General features: G+C 49.3%; 3 protein-coding genes across 8 annotated transcripts; 1 reads left to right on the forward strand and 2 right to left on the reverse strand.

Moving 5' to 3' along the window:
* Positions 1–114: 114 nt before the first annotated feature.
* Positions 115–4,682, reverse strand: SLC39A1 (solute carrier family 39 member 1). 2 transcript variants are annotated; one of them, XM_081120380.1, is made up of 4 exons: positions 4,597–4,682; positions 3,713–3,931; positions 3,410–3,540; positions 115–1,726 (listed from the first exon to the last, which is right to left on the reverse strand). In XM_081120380.1, exons 2-4 carry the CDS (start codon positions 3,897–3,899, stop codon positions 1,070–1,072), a joined length of 975 nt encoding a protein of 324 aa, XP_080976506.1. In that variant the 5' UTR covers positions 3,900–3,931; positions 4,597–4,682; the 3' UTR covers positions 115–1,069. The 2 variants fall into 2 exon arrangements, with proteins under 2 accessions (XP_080976506.1, XP_080976507.1); XM_081120381.1 differs by lacking the exon at positions 4,597–4,682 and adding an exon at positions 4,041–4,193.
* A 3,136-nt stretch (positions 4,683–7,818) lies between these two features.
* On the forward strand, positions 7,819–13,116 carry CREB3L4 (cAMP responsive element binding protein 3 like 4). Of its 5 annotated transcripts, none has more exons than XM_081120382.1 (11): positions 7,819–8,091; positions 8,545–8,716; positions 8,960–9,206; positions 9,362–9,483; positions 11,096–11,167; positions 11,284–11,376; positions 11,508–11,614; positions 11,740–11,808; positions 11,914–11,998; positions 12,152–12,248; positions 12,363–13,116. In XM_081120382.1, exons 2-11 carry the CDS (start codon positions 8,546–8,548, stop codon positions 12,551–12,553), a joined length of 1,254 nt encoding a protein of 417 aa, XP_080976508.1. In that variant the 5' UTR covers positions 7,819–8,091; position 8,545; the 3' UTR covers positions 12,554–13,116. The 5 variants fall into 5 exon arrangements, with proteins under 5 accessions (XP_080976508.1, XP_080976512.1, XP_080976510.1 ...); XM_081120386.1 differs by having other exon boundaries at positions 11,886–11,998; positions 12,363–12,823; XM_081120383.1 differs by lacking the exon at positions 7,819–8,091 and adding an exon at positions 8,221–8,380 and having other exon boundaries at positions 12,363–12,867.
* On the reverse strand, positions 12,964–16,030 carry JTB (jumping translocation breakpoint). Its single transcript, XM_081120387.1, has 5 exons — positions 15,563–16,030; positions 15,365–15,402; positions 15,093–15,175; positions 13,680–13,759; positions 12,964–13,275 (listed from the first exon to the last, which is right to left on the reverse strand). The coding sequence occupies exons 1-5, from the start codon at positions 15,643–15,645 to the stop codon at positions 13,119–13,121; spliced, it is 441 nt and encodes a 146-aa protein (XP_080976513.1). The 5' UTR covers positions 15,646–16,030; the 3' UTR covers positions 12,964–13,118.
* Positions 16,031–16,700: the final 670 nt, after the last annotated feature.

A 16,700-nucleotide genomic window follows, 5' to 3' on the forward strand; every position in this document is an offset into this window, starting at 1 on the left:
AGTGAGACCAGGGAGACTACTAAAATAATGTAAACATCTGGGACTCAGGCCCTGTCAGGCTGGCCACATGCCCACCACTTTCCCAGTACAAATGAATCAGATTCTGTACAGATGTAGAGAAACATCTTTTATTTGGGTAACATGTCCCAAAACAGATCAGTAAGTAAAATAGATTCTAGAGCATATGGCCCTGTGCATAGCCCTACCCCCCCAAAAATAACCCTGGGGGTGAACATTCCCCTTCCCCCTTGGGCTCCTATGGTATAAAAAAATTTGGCAGCACAATGTTGATCACCTGGGTATGGGGTACCATGTCCATGTCAGTATTCCCAGGGTGCAGCAATAGTAGGGGCCCGCAGATCTGCCAACCCTCCCTCCACCCCAACTCAGCAAACATTTCTGCCCCACCCCAGAATCTGGGACTAAAATAAGGAGCAAGAGGGCACCCTTCACTGAGGTGCCCTGGCAGGGCTCAGCGCATCACTGTGCTTTGAGAAAAAGGGAGAGCATTTTATTTGGCACTTTAAAAATACAATAAGCAGGACTGGAGAAGCCAGAGAAGGTACCAAAACTGGCAAAAAGAGGCCACTTGGCACTAGTGTCTTGAGAGAGGGAACTGGGAGATAGATGTGAGAGTAGGAGCTAAGAAAAGTAGGACGGGTACATTCCAAATAACAAGACTGAAATGGGCTAGAAGCAAGAGAACTGCTGACTCTGGGCCTATGTCCTCTCTACTTCTATCCCATAGTATCTGGGTACCCACCTTTAGCCTCCCCAGTGTCAGTTTGTCCCTGTGTAGTGTCTGCCTGATTCTAGTACTCAGTGTCTTCCCTAATACTAATGTTTCTTGATCACGTCTCTAGTGACTTGACCATGCCTTGTCTCTTGGGCCTGGGGGCCAGGCTCTTGTCTACCCACTTCTTTCCCATTGGTCAGATAGTCCCAAAGGCTCCATCCCCACCTCTCAGAGAACTCTTTGGTCCTCAATACTTCCCTTCTCCACTCCTAAGGAGGGGAGGCAGGTCAAGGGTACCTGGTACCCAATCTCCCCTGCCCCTCTTGGAGCCCCCTAGACTTGGATGAAGAGCAGGCCAGTAAGTAGGGCAAAGCCTGACAGCAGCAGAATGACCTTGAGGATCCTCTGCTCGGAAGTGGCCAGCTCCTGGGGCAGGATTTCCAGGAAGGTGATATAGAAAAAGGTGCCAGCTGCCATGCCCTCCAGTACAGACTGGGCCAGCTGGTGCAGTGGACCAGCTGACTCTGCCAGAGCTGCACCCAGCCCAATGCCCAGAGGTGTCATGCATGAGAAGAGAATGCCACAGCCAGCCACCACCTTCGCTCGCAAGTGGCTCTGCAGCAGCCTCAGGGACAAGCTGACTGCCAGAATACCCTTATGGAGCAGCAAAGCCAGGCACAGCTCCATGGCCCGAGCCCGGTCTCGCTGCAGCCCCACTGCCAGCCCCTCAAACACCGAGTGCAGAGCCAGGGAGAACACCAGTACACTGGCACGCAGGGCTGAGGGGGCTGCCAGAGCTCCGCTTGCCTGTGGGACGCCTGGCCCATCATGCCAGTGCTGCGGCCCACCATTCACTGTTCCCAGCAGCGCCCTTGTCTCCTCTCGAGGTGGTGGCACTGACTGCTCCTTATAAGCCAGTGTGATCTGCTCCATCACCAGGACCAGGAAGAAGCCCATAGCCAGGATGAACTCTTGTAGGGGGAACTGGAGCTGTGGGCAGAGGAGATAGCAAGGAGTTCAAGAGACAGACCAAGTATGGGGAAGAGGAGTCAGAGGCAGGGTCTGGCGGAGTTACACAGACATGGGGTCCCACACAGACATAGGGCCAGTCTTGGTCACACAGATATAGTCACTTGGTGACAGACACAGAAAGAGACATAATCACAAAGATTCTGGTGTCACAGTGTTACATGTGACACCAAGATTTCTCAACTTCGGCACTATTATATTTGGAGCTAGATAATTCTTTGTTGTGGAGGGCTGTCCTGTGCACAGCCTCCCTGACCTCTACCCATGTGATGTCAGTAGCAGCATAACACTCTCCTTCCCTAAGCTGTGACAACCAAAAGTGTCTCTCGACATTACCAAATGTTTTTTGGGGGCAGGGGCAAAAACACCCCCAGTTCAGAATCACTGATGTAGACATACACATAGTGTCACATGCAAGCACACAAGAGTCACACATTGGCCCACCTTCCCAAACGCTTACATACAGAACCACACACTGTCCCAGGGACATTCAGACTTACAGTCACATGGAGAAACAGGTCACTCAGTTGCAAACACACAGGATATATCCAGTGTTACTTCCTCGGTCGTAGGGAAATAGAGGAAGAACCCAGGGCACTGTTGTCTCACCACCACCCAACTGTCTCAGTTTTTCCTAAGAGACTTTCCTATGCTTTGGACTTGACCTTCCCCATATCCTACTTATTTGGGCCTTTTTGGCAACACCAAGCCCCTGGGATTGCCTCCTACCCTTCCCAAGCCTGTAGGGACCTCTTTCTCCAATCCTTCAAGAAAGTGGTGAGAGGGTGAAGATGATTCTTGGAGTGCTGTCAACTTCCTGGAGGCTGGAACTGAGAAACCCTCAGAGTAGGTCATACACCTAGTAGTAAGTTTCCTCACACTGCCTCAAAGGGTACATAGGGGTCACAAAGGGACTGGGGGTAACCCACAAAAAAAGTTATGCCCTATAACTAAAAATCACAATTCACAGGTTTGTTAGGGGCAGAGATGTTGCTCATGTTCTATTGACCATGATTGTTAGCTATAGTTATAAGAAACATTAATCATGTTCTGTTAACTGTGATTGTTCTGTTCTAATTAGAAAAAGCACTTTCTACCCTGGCTGGGAGTTGTAGCCCCCGCACACGGGAATTACCCTTGGAATGCGGTCCATTCTCCTTTTCAATAACTACCTATCATCAAGGTAAGATTAACAGCCTTGTTCTCAAAACAATGGAATCCTGGAGGCACCCGCCCTTTGTGACCCCCAGCCCACATTGCTTGTAACCTGTTAGCATTATACCTTGCCTACTTCCCCATGCCTGTAATTCCTACTGTGATCTTTGTCCATCTACCCATTATAAGCAGCTGGGTTGGGGGCCGCAGAGCAGATTTTTGTGGATGACCCTTACTGCTCTCCCAAATTGCCAGCAATATTGGAAAAAGTGCTCACATATGATTCAACCCTGTCTCTGCTTAATTGGCTCAAGTGGTGACAGGCAGCCAGATCCATTGTTGTCCAGTTTCAGGTTCATATCCAAGAGCCTTCCACACAGTCATGGAGTTATATCGGAACAGATCCATACAAACCACCTCTCCTAGAGGTATGCAACTGAATACACTCACATACACAGGGTAACATGCAGCCAGCCAGCCAGTGCTTACCGTCACGTGCAGAGCTGCCAGGGCCTCATCTATGGCAGACAAGTAGTCAGGTAGCAGGTCCAGGAGACAGGTAGCCAGAAAGACACCCCCAGCAAAGCAGCTTACGAGGCTCAGGGCTTTTTGGCGGAAGGCTGGGTAGGAGTGAAGCACAAAGGGGAATGAGCAAGTGAACCTCCTCCAGGCCCCACTACTCCAATCCAAGCAATGGTCACTCTTGTCTTCCCCTCTTTAGGTTACCTTCCTTAGCCCCAGAGCCTTCCCTACCTCAAGCATCCATGGCAGCAGGGGAAAGGAGAGCCTTACCTGAGGCTTCTGGATTAGCTCCAGGCCGGCGTAGCACACAGATGGGGACCAGACTGCAGATGAGAGTGAGCACCAGCAGTAGCACCAGGGCCCCCAACTTCACCTCCAGTCCCACAGGTACTGGGGGCTCCGAGGCTACTGCCTCTGGGCGCCACACCAGGAGCTCTGGCTCTCCCCAGGGCCCCATGGTGGCTGTGGTTGCTCCAGTGACTCTCAGACCTAGGAAGACAGAGTGAGTGGGGAATGGTCATGTAAGGAAAGACAGGGCCAAGGAAAGGGAAAGACTGGTCAGCAGAGTGTAGTTCCCTCTCCCCAGCCACTTTCTGACCTTCCCAGTGTGACTCATCCACTCCTGTACTGGGAACATTCATCTTTCCTCCAAGTGACTTATTCAGGGGCCCAGCAAGGGGGAAACAGAGGTATGAGGACTGTGTAGATATCTCATTACTTTCACCTGAAGCTCCCAGAGAATAGGGAACTGGGGTCCTGTAAGAAAAGTGGAGACCAGGACCCTTCTTGAAAGGAATGGATGAGGCTAAGGGGGGTTTGGGGCTGTGTAGAGATGTCGCTCGGGTAGCTTCGTGGACCACCTGAACAAGGCAAGTCTGTGTGCTGGAGCACTCTCCCGCTCCTGTTCCCCCAGTGCCTTCCTCCCAAAGCAGAGACCGGCCACTTTAGGCAACAGGCCCTAGGGGTCTGGGGTCCCGGGACGGGCTGATACAACTGAGGGCGGTGTCTGGAAGTCCAGGCTTCAGGAGGCGGGGTCCGAGGCCGCCAGCGTTCTGGGAAGCCAAAAAATGTGAGAACCGGGACTTCAGCTCCTAGAACCCCCAAGAAGCCTGGGCGGCCGACCTGAATTCCACTCCCAAGAAGCCCGCACTCACCTCCCGAGGGTCTCACTACATGGCACCAGCTCGGTTCCGGCCTCCGGCCGGGAATTCCCGCCTCCTCCCCAGCGCTCCTCCCTCCCACCCCCACAGCCGCCGCGTACCCGCCCCCGCTGCCAATGACAGCCCCCTAGTGGGCGGGGCCAGAGTAGGAGTGACGTGAATAGGACCAATCAGAGACGGGCAGCAAGAACTGGGTGGAGGCGGAGACCAGGAGAGAATGCGCTGAAGCACGGGATGGGGCTAGAGACAGGATCTAGGGCTGATGGCCGGGGCCCCTCTGGTGGAGTTCTGGTGGGAGGAGCTGGCTGCTCAACAGAGGCTTTGATTTTTTGGACACTTTAAAAGAGAAAGCTATAAACCCCACTGACAAGGCTAGTGTCCCATACGCACCCCGCAGCCCTGGTCTTCCGCCTTACTCCTCTGAGTATGTCTGCCTGGTCTTGGATTCCTTCTGTGCAACCTGGCGCCAAAGGTTTTGAAAGCATTCTCTTCTTAGCATTTACTTCTTGGCTGTTTTCTGTTTCTTGAATGTGTCAAGGTATTTTCAACTGAGCACTTTTCACTGTTTCTTAGCCTGGATCCTCCTCGCCCACATCCTTGTGCTATCAGAATCCTCTTCTAGTCTCATGGGAGAGTAGGGAACAAAGCAAAATAAAGAAGGGGGCTCAGCCTATTTTTTTTTTTTTCAAAGGTGAAAAGGCCTCATTGCCTAAAGAAGGGGCCGAGTTATGCCTCTGATTAGGCTTTGAAAATGAAGGCCAGCAACTTCCTTAACCAAAGGGGGAATGGAGGACTTCTTGAGAGAGGTAGTCTAGGAGAAAGGAATCGTATCAACTCTAAGATCAAGTGTAAGTGAAATGGGGTACTAGTGTACCATCATTTAATAATTATCATTGCTGTTCCAAGCTCTTAATTAAAAGACAAAAATTACTATTAGAAGCTACTCCAGATTATTTAAGCTACTCCAGATTATTAGAAGCTACTCCAGATTATGCATACTATGGTTTGTCTGTGGCAAATTACGCTTTTAAGATTATGGATAATTAGTAACATTAAGAAGGAATCATGGACTGGGAGTCAGGACATCTGGGTACTAGTCCCAGCTCTAACTTAATTTGGTGTATGATCTTAGGCAAGTAATTTTCCCTCTCAGGAGCTTGATAAATCTGGTGGAAGAGAGAAGGTAGACTAGCAGGTGATGCCAGAGGTTCCTTCCAGTTCTAACATTAATGGATGTTATCTTAATCATCTTTGCATAGGCAGTGGAAGGAAGCCCTTTGAAACCTTTCTTGCTCTGGGAAAAATCTAAGCAAGGACATTTCTGTTTTCCTTAGAGTTCTGCATCAATCTAGGAACCTGCTTTGTCTTTTCACTAGAGCAAGATGCAGGATGAGCGGGAAACACAGAGCTGGGAAATTTGAGAAAGCTCCAGCAAGGTAGCTTAGTATAGTACAAAGAATATGGGCTCAGGCATCTAAATTTTGGTGAATCTACTGACAGAGTAATCTTGAGAAAGTTACTTAACTTCTCTCTGCCAGGTGTGAGTTGCTATGAGAATTATATGAGTAACATGAAAATGCCTGAACATATAATAGTTACCCAATAAATATTAGATCCTGTTCCTGTCTTTACCTTCAGCCCACTCAAATTTTCACAAGAATACTAGTTTGAATTCCAGATCCACACCCCAAACTTTCCTGCTTTATTCACCCAGCTACACTTTATCTGAAGTATTACTGGGGAGACAGGCAGATGAAAATACCTATATTAGTATAGCTTCATTATTTTATTTAAAGTGAATTCTTGGCCCTAGCCAGTTTGGCTCAGTGGTTAGAGCACTGGAGCACAGACTGAAGGGTCCTGGGTTCGATCCTGGCCAGGGGCACATATCTCAGTTGCAGTCTCAATCCCTGGCCCCAGTCAGGGAAGGCGACCAATTGATGTAGATGTCTCTCTCTCCCTCTCTCTCTCTCTCTCTCTCTCTCTCCCTCTCCCTCTCTCCCCCTCTCCCTCTCCCTCTCCCTCTCTTCCTCTCTCTTTCCCTTCCACTGTCTCTGAAAAGCAATAGAAAAAATATCCTCAGGTGAGGATTAAAAAAATAATAATAAATAAAGTGAATTCCTGCCCTGGCCGGGTAGCTCAGTTGGTTAGAACATCATTCCCATGTGCCAAGGTTGTGGGTTCGGTCCCCGGTCAGGGCACATATAAAAATCAACCAATGAATGTATAAATAAGTGGAACAACAAATCAATGTCTGTCTGTCTGTCTGTCTGTCTCTCTCTCTCTCAAATCAATAAGTTAAAAATGTAAAGTGAATTCCTAGGTCATCAGCCACTAAACCAAGGCAAAAAATTCTGAGTTTTGATATTACTACATGCTAGTCATGTGCCTTTGTCTCCTCATCCTTAAAATTAGTAAAATATTTCCTGGCCTGCCTACCTCAAAGCTATTGTGGATTAGATGAGAGAACAATGAAAATATTTTTAATTGATTTTTTGAGAAAGAGAGAAACATCGATTTGTTCCACTTATTTATGCATCCTTTAACCAAAGGATGTGCCCTGACCCGGGATTGAACCAATGACCTTGACATATTGGGACGATGCTCTAACCAACTAACCTAAGCGGAGGGGGCGAAAATATTTTGTACACTATACAAGTGCAGGACGCTTACTGTTGTTGGTAATTATACCCAAACAGTAAGACAAATTCCCTCACCAAACCCTAATGATTTTTAACGTTTTGTACTTTTCCAGACTCTCGTCCCTCCGTTAGTTAACACCCCCTGTGCGTAAGTATAACTGCTGTTCTTCAGTAGCGTAAGGCACGGATTATGGATTTTGACAGTCCGCGATTGCGCAACTGAAACCGGCTGAGTCAAAAGCTCTGTCACTTGACTTCGGCTAACAGGCTATTTTCTCCCAGCTTGGGTATCAACCTGGGTTTCCGAGTCACGTGACACGCGAAACCAAACCAGGCCGCCACCCACATTCTCGCAACTTCTTCCCTTCCCTACAATCCCTCTTCTCGCTCTCACCCTCCCTTTGTTCCTGCAGAACCTAATCCCCGCGGGACAAATGAATGCTCCGGCCCCATTGGCCTTACTTCCTCTCTGACAGCCAATTGTGATCAGCTACGGCGGAGCCGGCGTCGAGTGGGCAATTCCATTGACTCAATGCCCTGCCCGTCAAAACCGCTACGTCTTCAGCTTCCAGTTAGGTTCAAGTGCGGGATGAGCGCCGCAGGGCGGGGGAGGGGAAGCCTCCGTGAACCTCGGCGATCCAGTTGACCCTTTCCTCCTTTGTTTTCAACCCTGCCTTGCCCTCCGCCCTCCTTCTTATAAAATTGATGGCCGGAGAAGAGGCACTCAAGCACTCTGTGCTCCAGTCACAGCCATCTCTGTCCTGCCCCGAGGAGCCACCTCAGGAAGATTTGCTATTGCTAGGGAAAATTGAGGCAGAAAGGGCGAGGCTGCCTATGCTTTTCTCAGGTCAGGTTTGTGGACGCTCAGCCTCTTAACCGTCTGCTCCGAGATTCAGCTCCCCTACCGTGGCTCCCGACTAGGTGCAACCCACTTTCCTAGTGTAAGGCTAGGGGCGGGGTTTGGCTGGGCGGGTCCAGGATGCGAGATCCTGGAGGGAAGAAAAGGTGTACTGTTTGGGGCGCTCAGCGGGCTAGGCTGGTTTGGCAAACTGGGCTCTTCAGAACAAGTAATAACCCGGGGGCCTGTTCTTCTGAACCACAGAGATAAGTACTGAGGCGAGATCTCCGGGTGACAGGTGAGGGGGCTGCATAGGTGAGGAAGGGGGATAATAGAAGAGGGAGCGAGAGGAACCCAGAAGCTTTTTTTTTGGTGTGTGTGTGTGTGTGTGTGTGTGTTGGGGGTGGGGTGGGGCAGCCATCATCCTCCTGCAACTTGCCCACCCCACATGCCTCCCTGCAGGATGGATTTCAGAACCCCTGACCTGCTGGATGTGTGGCTGGAGCCCCCAGACGATATCTTAACAGGATCCTTCCTGGAGCTGGGACTCCACTGTCCACCTCCCGAGGTCCCAGTGACTATGATACAAGAACAGGGGCTGCAAGGCTGGGAGTCCAGTGGAGCCCATGCCTGTGTGAGTATGATGAATGGAAGTGGGGGTGGGTTGAAATACAACTGGGATAAGAAGCCCAAGAAGCTTCAGCCTACACTTGGAAAGTGGCCTGAGACAGTACCCCTAAAATAGACATAAACTGTAACTATCTTGATGTCCAAGGACAGAAAGGACTGAAACTGAAGCATGAAGGATCTAGGTTTGATGTCAGGAAGGACTTCCAGAATTCTTCCCTGTATACATATATGCCCTCTTCCAATGTAGGGCCTTCAAGAGAGTGAACCTGAAGATTTCCCGAAGCTTTTCATTGATCCCAATGAAGTGTACTGCTCAGAAGCATCTCCTGGCAGTGACAGTGAAATCTCTGGGGACCCTGGTCATCCAGACAGTCCCCCTGTCCCCAAGGCACCCAGTTCCCCTGGCCTCTGTGAGATTGTTTATGAGACAGAGGCCCTGAAGAAGATGCAAGAGGAAGCTGGGCCAACTGTAGGGTTCATCTCCATTCAGCTAGGTCAGTAGTGTTCTGTGGGAAGGGGACAATGGCCCTTCAGATCCAGCCCTAGCCCTGGGGTTAAGGGGGTTTCATCAATCTGTTCCACTACCCAGGCCCTGCTGCAGCAGGGTGTACTTTCCATCTCATTTCTCCCAGTCACCTGTTCCCCTCAGATCAATGGAGCCCACCTTTTATGGTGCCTGATGCCTGCATGGTCAGTGAGCTGCCCCTTGATGCTCATGCCCACATCCTGCCCAGAGCAGGCACTGTAAACTCAGTGCTTCCTGCAACCCTGGTAAGTCTTGGGGTTGGCTTGATCCAGTCTTCCCTGATACACATACATATACCCACACAGATGGGGGTAAAGGAGAGGAAAACTGATGCTGAACTCTGTCTTTGCCCTAATTTTTGTAGCATTGGACCTTTGGAGACATGGGCAATTTATTAATTTATTGATTTGAGAAACATTGATTTGTTGTCCCACTTATTTATGCATTCATTGGTTGATTTTTGTATGTATGTGCCCTGACTGGGGATTGAACCCGCAATCTTGGTGTACTGGGACAAAGCTCTAACCAACTGAGCTACCCGGCCAGGGCAGACATGGGCAATTTAAAAGCAGGAAAGGACAAGGGAGAAACACTTGGGGTAAGGTGATGATGACTCAATTAAGGAGAAGGTGGGGTGAGGGAATCCAGGGATATGGCTCAGGAGAAAGCCCAAACCTGTGTTCATTGTTTGCTCAGCTATTGTCTCAGTCTTGTGTCAGGACGAAGAAATGGGACAGGCCACCTGGGAAAATCGAACTGGTTACTGGGCACAAGCTGTAAGAGAAACAACTACTCCTATGTTTCTACTGGAACAACTGTCCAGCTGGCACCCACTGCTTGCGGGTGGGGGGGGGAGCGGGGGGATAACACATCAGATAACTTCCCAAGGTTATCTGGTCTGGTCCCTCCAAGGGGGTGAGGAGAGGGCCCTGCCTTTATCCTGGAAAGAACTTGTTGTGTACAAAAGGCAGGGAACAGTTTCTAGCCTCCCTGCAAATCTGTGGTTGAAGCTGAACCAATTGCCAAGTCAAGCATCTTAAAATCTTGGGTTGAGGGACCTTAAAAAGTTCGATACTTCTAAATTGGACTATGCATCAAAACACTGGAGAATTTGTGGTTTTGTTTTTTAAATAGAACCTTCTAGGTCTCATTCTTACAGATTTTGATTAGGTGGATTGGGAGGGACATCCCTCTAATATAGTTCCACCAAATAGTAACAAGCATAAGAAGGGAGCATTAGAAAAAGGCAGAGACAGAAGAAATGGTTTAGCTAAAAGCCAAAGACTATCAGGAGGCAAAAACAAAAGCAACTTCCTAAGTCACAAAGTGAAGCATAAATCTTTCAAAAAGGAATTAGAAAGGCCCATCTCTGTTGATGGGCTCACATTAACCAGACACTACCTACCCTCCCCCCATACTTTTTTTTGGAGAATTTTTATAGTAATTTATTTGAGCCAAATAGGAGATGTCTGGAAGCAAGATATCAACAGAATGAGAAAATGCTTCCCCTCTCCATGTACTTTGTTAAGAGAAGTTGTTCAGTCTGGTTGCCCTTAGGGAGTTCTTTGTCTGATAGGGGACATAGTTTTAGTCTAAAAAGTGGGGATCATACCCTAGGAGAGAATGGGCCACTGCCCCAGGGAGCTCACTATGATTGACAGGAGACTAGATAACACACTCTACCAAATGGGAAGTTAATAGCTAAAAGTGAATCATTTGCCTGCTGGAAGGTTGAGCAAACCCTACCATAGTGAGTTACTCCACATTCTCTTCAAATACCCCTAAGGTTTCAGGAGATGTGGACCAGAGTCTGTGGTCAAAGGATATGACAAAGCCACCTCTTCTCTCCCGTTTCAGCCTCAGGAGGTCCCTTTGGGTATGATCCAGAGCCTGTCTGAATTAAGGTCCCTGCCCTCACTTCATTTCATGGTTAGTTATTCCTCAGTGCAAATGGGAAACACTCTCTAGAAGTCATGTGGGAGAGCAGCATGGGTGCTAGAAATGGGATCACGCTCTCCCTACTCATCTTCTCCTGTCCCCACCAGCTACCCTGTCAAACCTTGTTCCTGACAGATGAGGAAAAGCATCTGCTGGGGCAGGAAGGCATTTCCCTGCCCTCCCACCTGCCTCTCACCAAGGTAATATGCTTCCCCAAAGGGTATCCCAACCCAGTGAGCCCACCATGCCTCTGAAGAGCCAAGATCACAGGGGAGAGTTGGGGAGTTGGGGGAAGGTAAGGGCCCAGGACTGATACACCTTGGGGCCCCAGACAGAGGAGAGGGTCCTCAAGAAGGTCAGGAGGAAAATCCGTAACAAGCAGTCAGCTCAGGACAGTCGTCGGCGGAAGAAAGAGTACATCGAGGGACTGGAGAGCAAGTACGTTTGAACTCACATTCCTGGCTTCCTGTAGGCCAGGACTGGGCCCCCTTCCTTACCAAGGCAGGCAAGATCAGGGACTCATATAACGGACAAACCTTGTCCTACTTCTCCACACTCCTTAGGGTGGCTGCCTTTGCTGCACAGAACCAGGAACTACAGAAAAAAATCCAGGAGCTGGAGAGGCACAACATGTGAGTGAAAGTATAGTGTGTACATTGGGGGAAGAATGCAACACACAGAGGCATCATTCTTGGACCCTGGTTCCCAGCTCTACCTCATCTTTCCTCCTTTCCCAGCTCCCTGGTGACTCAACTCCGCCAGCTGCAGATGCTCATTACTCAAACTTCCAACAAAGCTGCCCAGACCAGCACTTGTGTTTTGGTACCACTAGTCTACTGCCCATCTCCCCCACTTCTACCCTGATACTCCTACTACCAAGCCATACAAGTCTTCCCATCCCTGATGATTCCAACTGCCCTATACTCCCTTCCTTTATTGTCCCCACAGCCCAAGTGTCTTCTTGCTTTCTCCCAGATCCTTCTTTTTTCCCTGGCTCTCATCATCCTGCCCAGTTTCAGCCCCTTTCAAGGTCTACCAGAAGCTGGTTCTGAGGATTACCAGCCTCATGGAGGTGAGAGGCAAGGGTAGGGAAGGACTCTTTTTACCTGGTGAGCAAGTGGGAGTGTTCTAGGACTTCCCACCCAAGGGAGCACTCTACTACTGCCCTTTTTCCTTCATCCCACAGTGATTTCCAGAAATATCCTGACTCACAAGGACGTAACAAAAAATCAGGAGTCCCCAGAGATAGAGTCCAGATCGGGGGGGCAACCTGGGGTCAAGAGTGCAAATGGCTCAAGGACACTGCTTGAGAAGATGCGAGGGAAGACAGGCCCCAGTGGGCACGTCAAAACTGTGCTGCATGCAGATGAGATGTGAGCTGGAACACTTCCTAGCCCACTACTCAATTACATAAGGAACCCAGGGCTCTCCTATGGCTCTGCTTTCCCCTGGGATCCCCAACTCAGGGTTCTTTGGCTTCAGGGGTCTGAATCACATCAGGATGCCCTAAATGTCTGTATCCTGAGACCCAGTTTGCCTATGTGAGGTGGCACCTCAAATACTTTTGTTATGTATCTGTGATTTTATTTCTTCTTTGAAGATAGGATTGAGGGGAAACAGAAGTTTTTGCTAAGAAATAAACTTTTTTGGGGGAAATTTTCTCTCAGAGTTTTAAATAAGTAGTAGAAGAGGGGGAAGATAGGTACTTTAGATAAACTGGGGCCTAAAGCTGCTACCCCCTTTCCCTCATGACTTCCTGCTCCAAACCAAATCACAATAGAAAAGGAAACTATTTTACTCTTTTTATTCTGCTTATTAATGATCTAGAGGAAGATGGAAGAAAGGGTTTTTTTTGTTCCTCCCACTCCCCAAAATACTGGGCACAAGTCAGTCCATTCCACTTTCTCTGTCTTTAAGACCCAAATAAAAGGGTAGAAGGTAGCTATATGGATTCAATTTGCTTCCGGACCTTTTCCAGAGCCTTTCTGTCCAGCTGTCGCTGACGAACAATGACAATGCAAGCGAAGACCAAGGCCACACCCATGACAGCCCCTTCAAATTTCCAGAATATGTGTTGTTCCATCAGAGCTGAGCGGCAGCTGAGGGTAGGAAGAAACAGTTATTCCCAAGAAAGGCCTCTCCCTCTAATCTCCCTTCTACTTCAGCCTAACCAAGACACAACATCCAAAGGGAAAAGAGAAAACCAAAGTCAGTCTACTGTGTTCACAGTGCATAAATCTCACTCAAATATATCATTTAACTTATTTTCTGGTGAGATAAGCAGAGCAGGTATTAACCAATTTTACTAATGAGACAATATGCCATTAATGTAGCACTGAGAAGTAGAATTGGGACTTGGGTTGAAATAATTTGGTTCCAAATTCCTTCCTCTTTCCAATATTCCATTCTACCTCCAAACCAAGAGGAAGAGGTGGGACTATCTAAGGGTCATAATAGGAGCAAAGGAGGTGATTTAGGTTTCAAGAACAGAAACAGCACTTGCCTTTTGAACTCATTCCTCTTAGATAAGCTGCATGTGATTTTCTCCACATACCCTGTGGAACCGCATTCAAGCGTGGTTTTCTGCCAGGAGAAAAGGGCCAAAGCATGTCAGGAAGGGGGCAAGAAGAGAAGCAGGAAGGCTGTCATTCAGAGTGCGGAGGTGCCCAGGGCTACGGCTCAGAGCAGGGAGGCAACAGAGATGATGAGTTCTAATGGGGACGGTGGAGGTGCTGGCTGTATGATTAGGAATATGTGTTAGAATACTTCAAAGGCAACAGTCTAGGAGAGGTGGGGACAGGCTCCAGAGCCAGTGGGTTAAAAATGAACAGGACATGGTTATTACCTGAATGTAGCCATTAACTTGGAAAGAAAAGGGCACATTTTCTGGGGAAGACATGTTCATATTTGGACATACACGAGGAAAAAGGCAAAAGACAATGCAAAGGCATACTTAGACTTAGGGACTGTGGCAGGAGTGTGAGACATGCCACAAGTTTCTTTTGGAGACATCTTTGAGCTCCCTGAGTATATACCATGAGCAAAGCTCACCTTCCAAGTTAAAAAAACGAATGGACAAGAAATTAAATGGTGCCTGCCTGGCCAGTGTGGCTCAGTTGGTTGGAGAATCATCCCGTACACCGGAAGATAGCAGGTTTGATTCCCGGTCAGGGCACATACCCAGATTCCCGTGATGCCCAGTGGGGCATGTACAGGAGGCAACCTATCGATGTTTCACTCTCACATCAATGCTTCTCTCTCCTTTTCTCTCTCTCTAAAGTCAATAAAGGCATGTCCTTGGGTGAGGATTAAAAAAAAAAATTAAACAGGCTGGGTGTGGCTCAGCGGTTGAGCGTCAGCATAGGATCCAGGAGATCATGGTTCGATTCCCGGTCAGGGGTCAGGGCACATGCCAAGTTGCAGGCTCCATCCCCAGTTGGGGGCGTCACTCTCATCACTGATGTTTCCGTCTCTCTCTCTCTCCTTCCTTCCTCTCTCTGAAATCAATAAAGATATATTTTAAAAATAAAAATTTAAAAATTAAAAAAAATTAAATTGTGACAGACATATCCAAGGAATAGTGTGAGGATTTGATCCCTTTATGAATCTAGTGATAGAAGACTGTGTGGAGGTGGTAACTAGTGGGCAAGAGAACACTATTGGAATGGTGGTAATATGAGGAAACAGTATCATGTTAGAAGCCTTGGGATGAGTATGAAGAATGTGTTCACCAGAGAAATCAGCCGCTTCCATGTATCCTCGCTCCACAGCACCTGTTTTTCTACAATAAAAAGTCGTGTATATTTTCATATTGAACTTTTGTTAAATAAACTTTCATATTGGTCAAAAAATAAAAATAAAAAGAGGCAGGGACTGAGTAGATGTGAGAAAAATGGGGGAGAAAACAGATACTCACGGCCTGGAAATTAGAACATGGAGCACACTCCTCCACCACCACAAACTCTTCCACCAGCCAGCACGGCAAATTCGAGGTGCTCACTAAAAGAGAGAAATGGCAGCCCCAACCCTCATTCAGAAATCTGTCTCCCGAAGGTTCTGCCCATCCAACTTCCCAGCACAACTGAATGCCCTCATTCTACGTAGCACCACCCTTTTCCACCTGTGCTCTTGGTATGTGGATGTCAGAACAAAACCTACAGGGCATCGGGTTCCAAGACCATCACCCACCTGACAGCTTCTCCTCCCGCACCGGCGTCTCTGCTTGGCTGCAGTAGAGAGGAGGGAATAGGGACAAAAGTCAGAAGCCAGGAAACATGGAACCTGCCCACCCTCGCGGTCGAGGGGCACGATCTCCCTCATCCCGGAGGGCAGGGACTACCCGATCTTCCGTCCCGTCCTTTCCCCCCGCCCTCTACCCCTCCTTACCAGAGCTTTAAGGTGAACGCGCAGAACAACCAGTAGAGGTGGCGGCCCTGGGGGAGGCCACGCCTCCCCGCGCCCACAGGCATGGAGTGCTCAGTGTCGCGCTGTCCCAACAGAGGGGCCCGCTTGACTGGTCTCGTGCCTCCGTCAGAGCGCAGAGGCGCTTATTCTGCAGCCCTCCGGGAGGTTCCACGTCAAAACTACGAAGTGCTGGGGTTGCCTCAGGTCAAAGGCTCTATCGGGAGGTCCCCATGGCCACGACGAGAAAAGCCAGTTTGCTGGATAGGACCCTACGGCCCTAGCACCCCCTCACCTCCGCTTTGGCCCTCGGAGCGGCCATCTTGCCCTGCGAAAGCTCTTCGGCTCGGCCCGACCGCAGCGGCCCGACCGCTGGGTCCGGTTTCCCAGAACTGGGTGGGTCCGCGGCGGCGAAGGCGGAGGCTCGCGAGTTGCTTGCTGGGCCTTGTAGTCTTCCAGGGTGGGTGGTGCCTCGCGTGGCTCCCCGGGGGTAGGGCCTCACTGCGTTTGCGCCGCGAGATGCGGCTCATTGGCTCGGCGCACCGTGGCATTGTGGTCCTGGTAGTCTTTTGTGAGAATGGAGAAAATGGTGGCGAAGATGTGTCCCCGGTTTATTGCTCCCTGGCTTGTCGCTTGTTTACTCATCTGGGCTAGGTGAGCAGCGACACGTAAAAAAGAACCATACGTCGCATTCTTAGGACTCTGCACTTTTCCTTAAAACCCTGGAATTTACCATTAAGATTCAGCCTTTCTTACACCCATACCTGTCTCATTCTTCCCTCCCTGGATGGTCAGCTGGGTGGGCGGTTCAGGGACTTCCTTCTGCCTCCTGAAGCAGGAATCACCAAGACCCACGGTGAACAAGGAGCCTCTCCCGGTCTCTGGGGTCCCACTCAGCTCTACTCAGATGTTACCTTCTATCATGTTAATCAATCCCCAGAACTGGTCCTTGAATGACCGCCTCATATGTTCTCAGCTCTCCCCCGCTCCTACATAATGCGCACTAGGAGGAGCACGAGATTTGAAGTTCTAACAACTGTTCAGTCTAGCCAGGTTCAGGCGCTTATTATATGGCTTTAGGATGGTATCTGGCTCTCAAGTGTTCTGTGTTAAATGGAATTGC

This window comes from Miniopterus schreibersii, assembly GCF_964146895.1.
Source record: "Miniopterus schreibersii genome assembly, chromosome: 19".
Classification (NCBI taxonomy): Eukaryota; Metazoa; Chordata; class Mammalia; order Chiroptera; family Miniopteridae; genus Miniopterus; species Miniopterus schreibersii.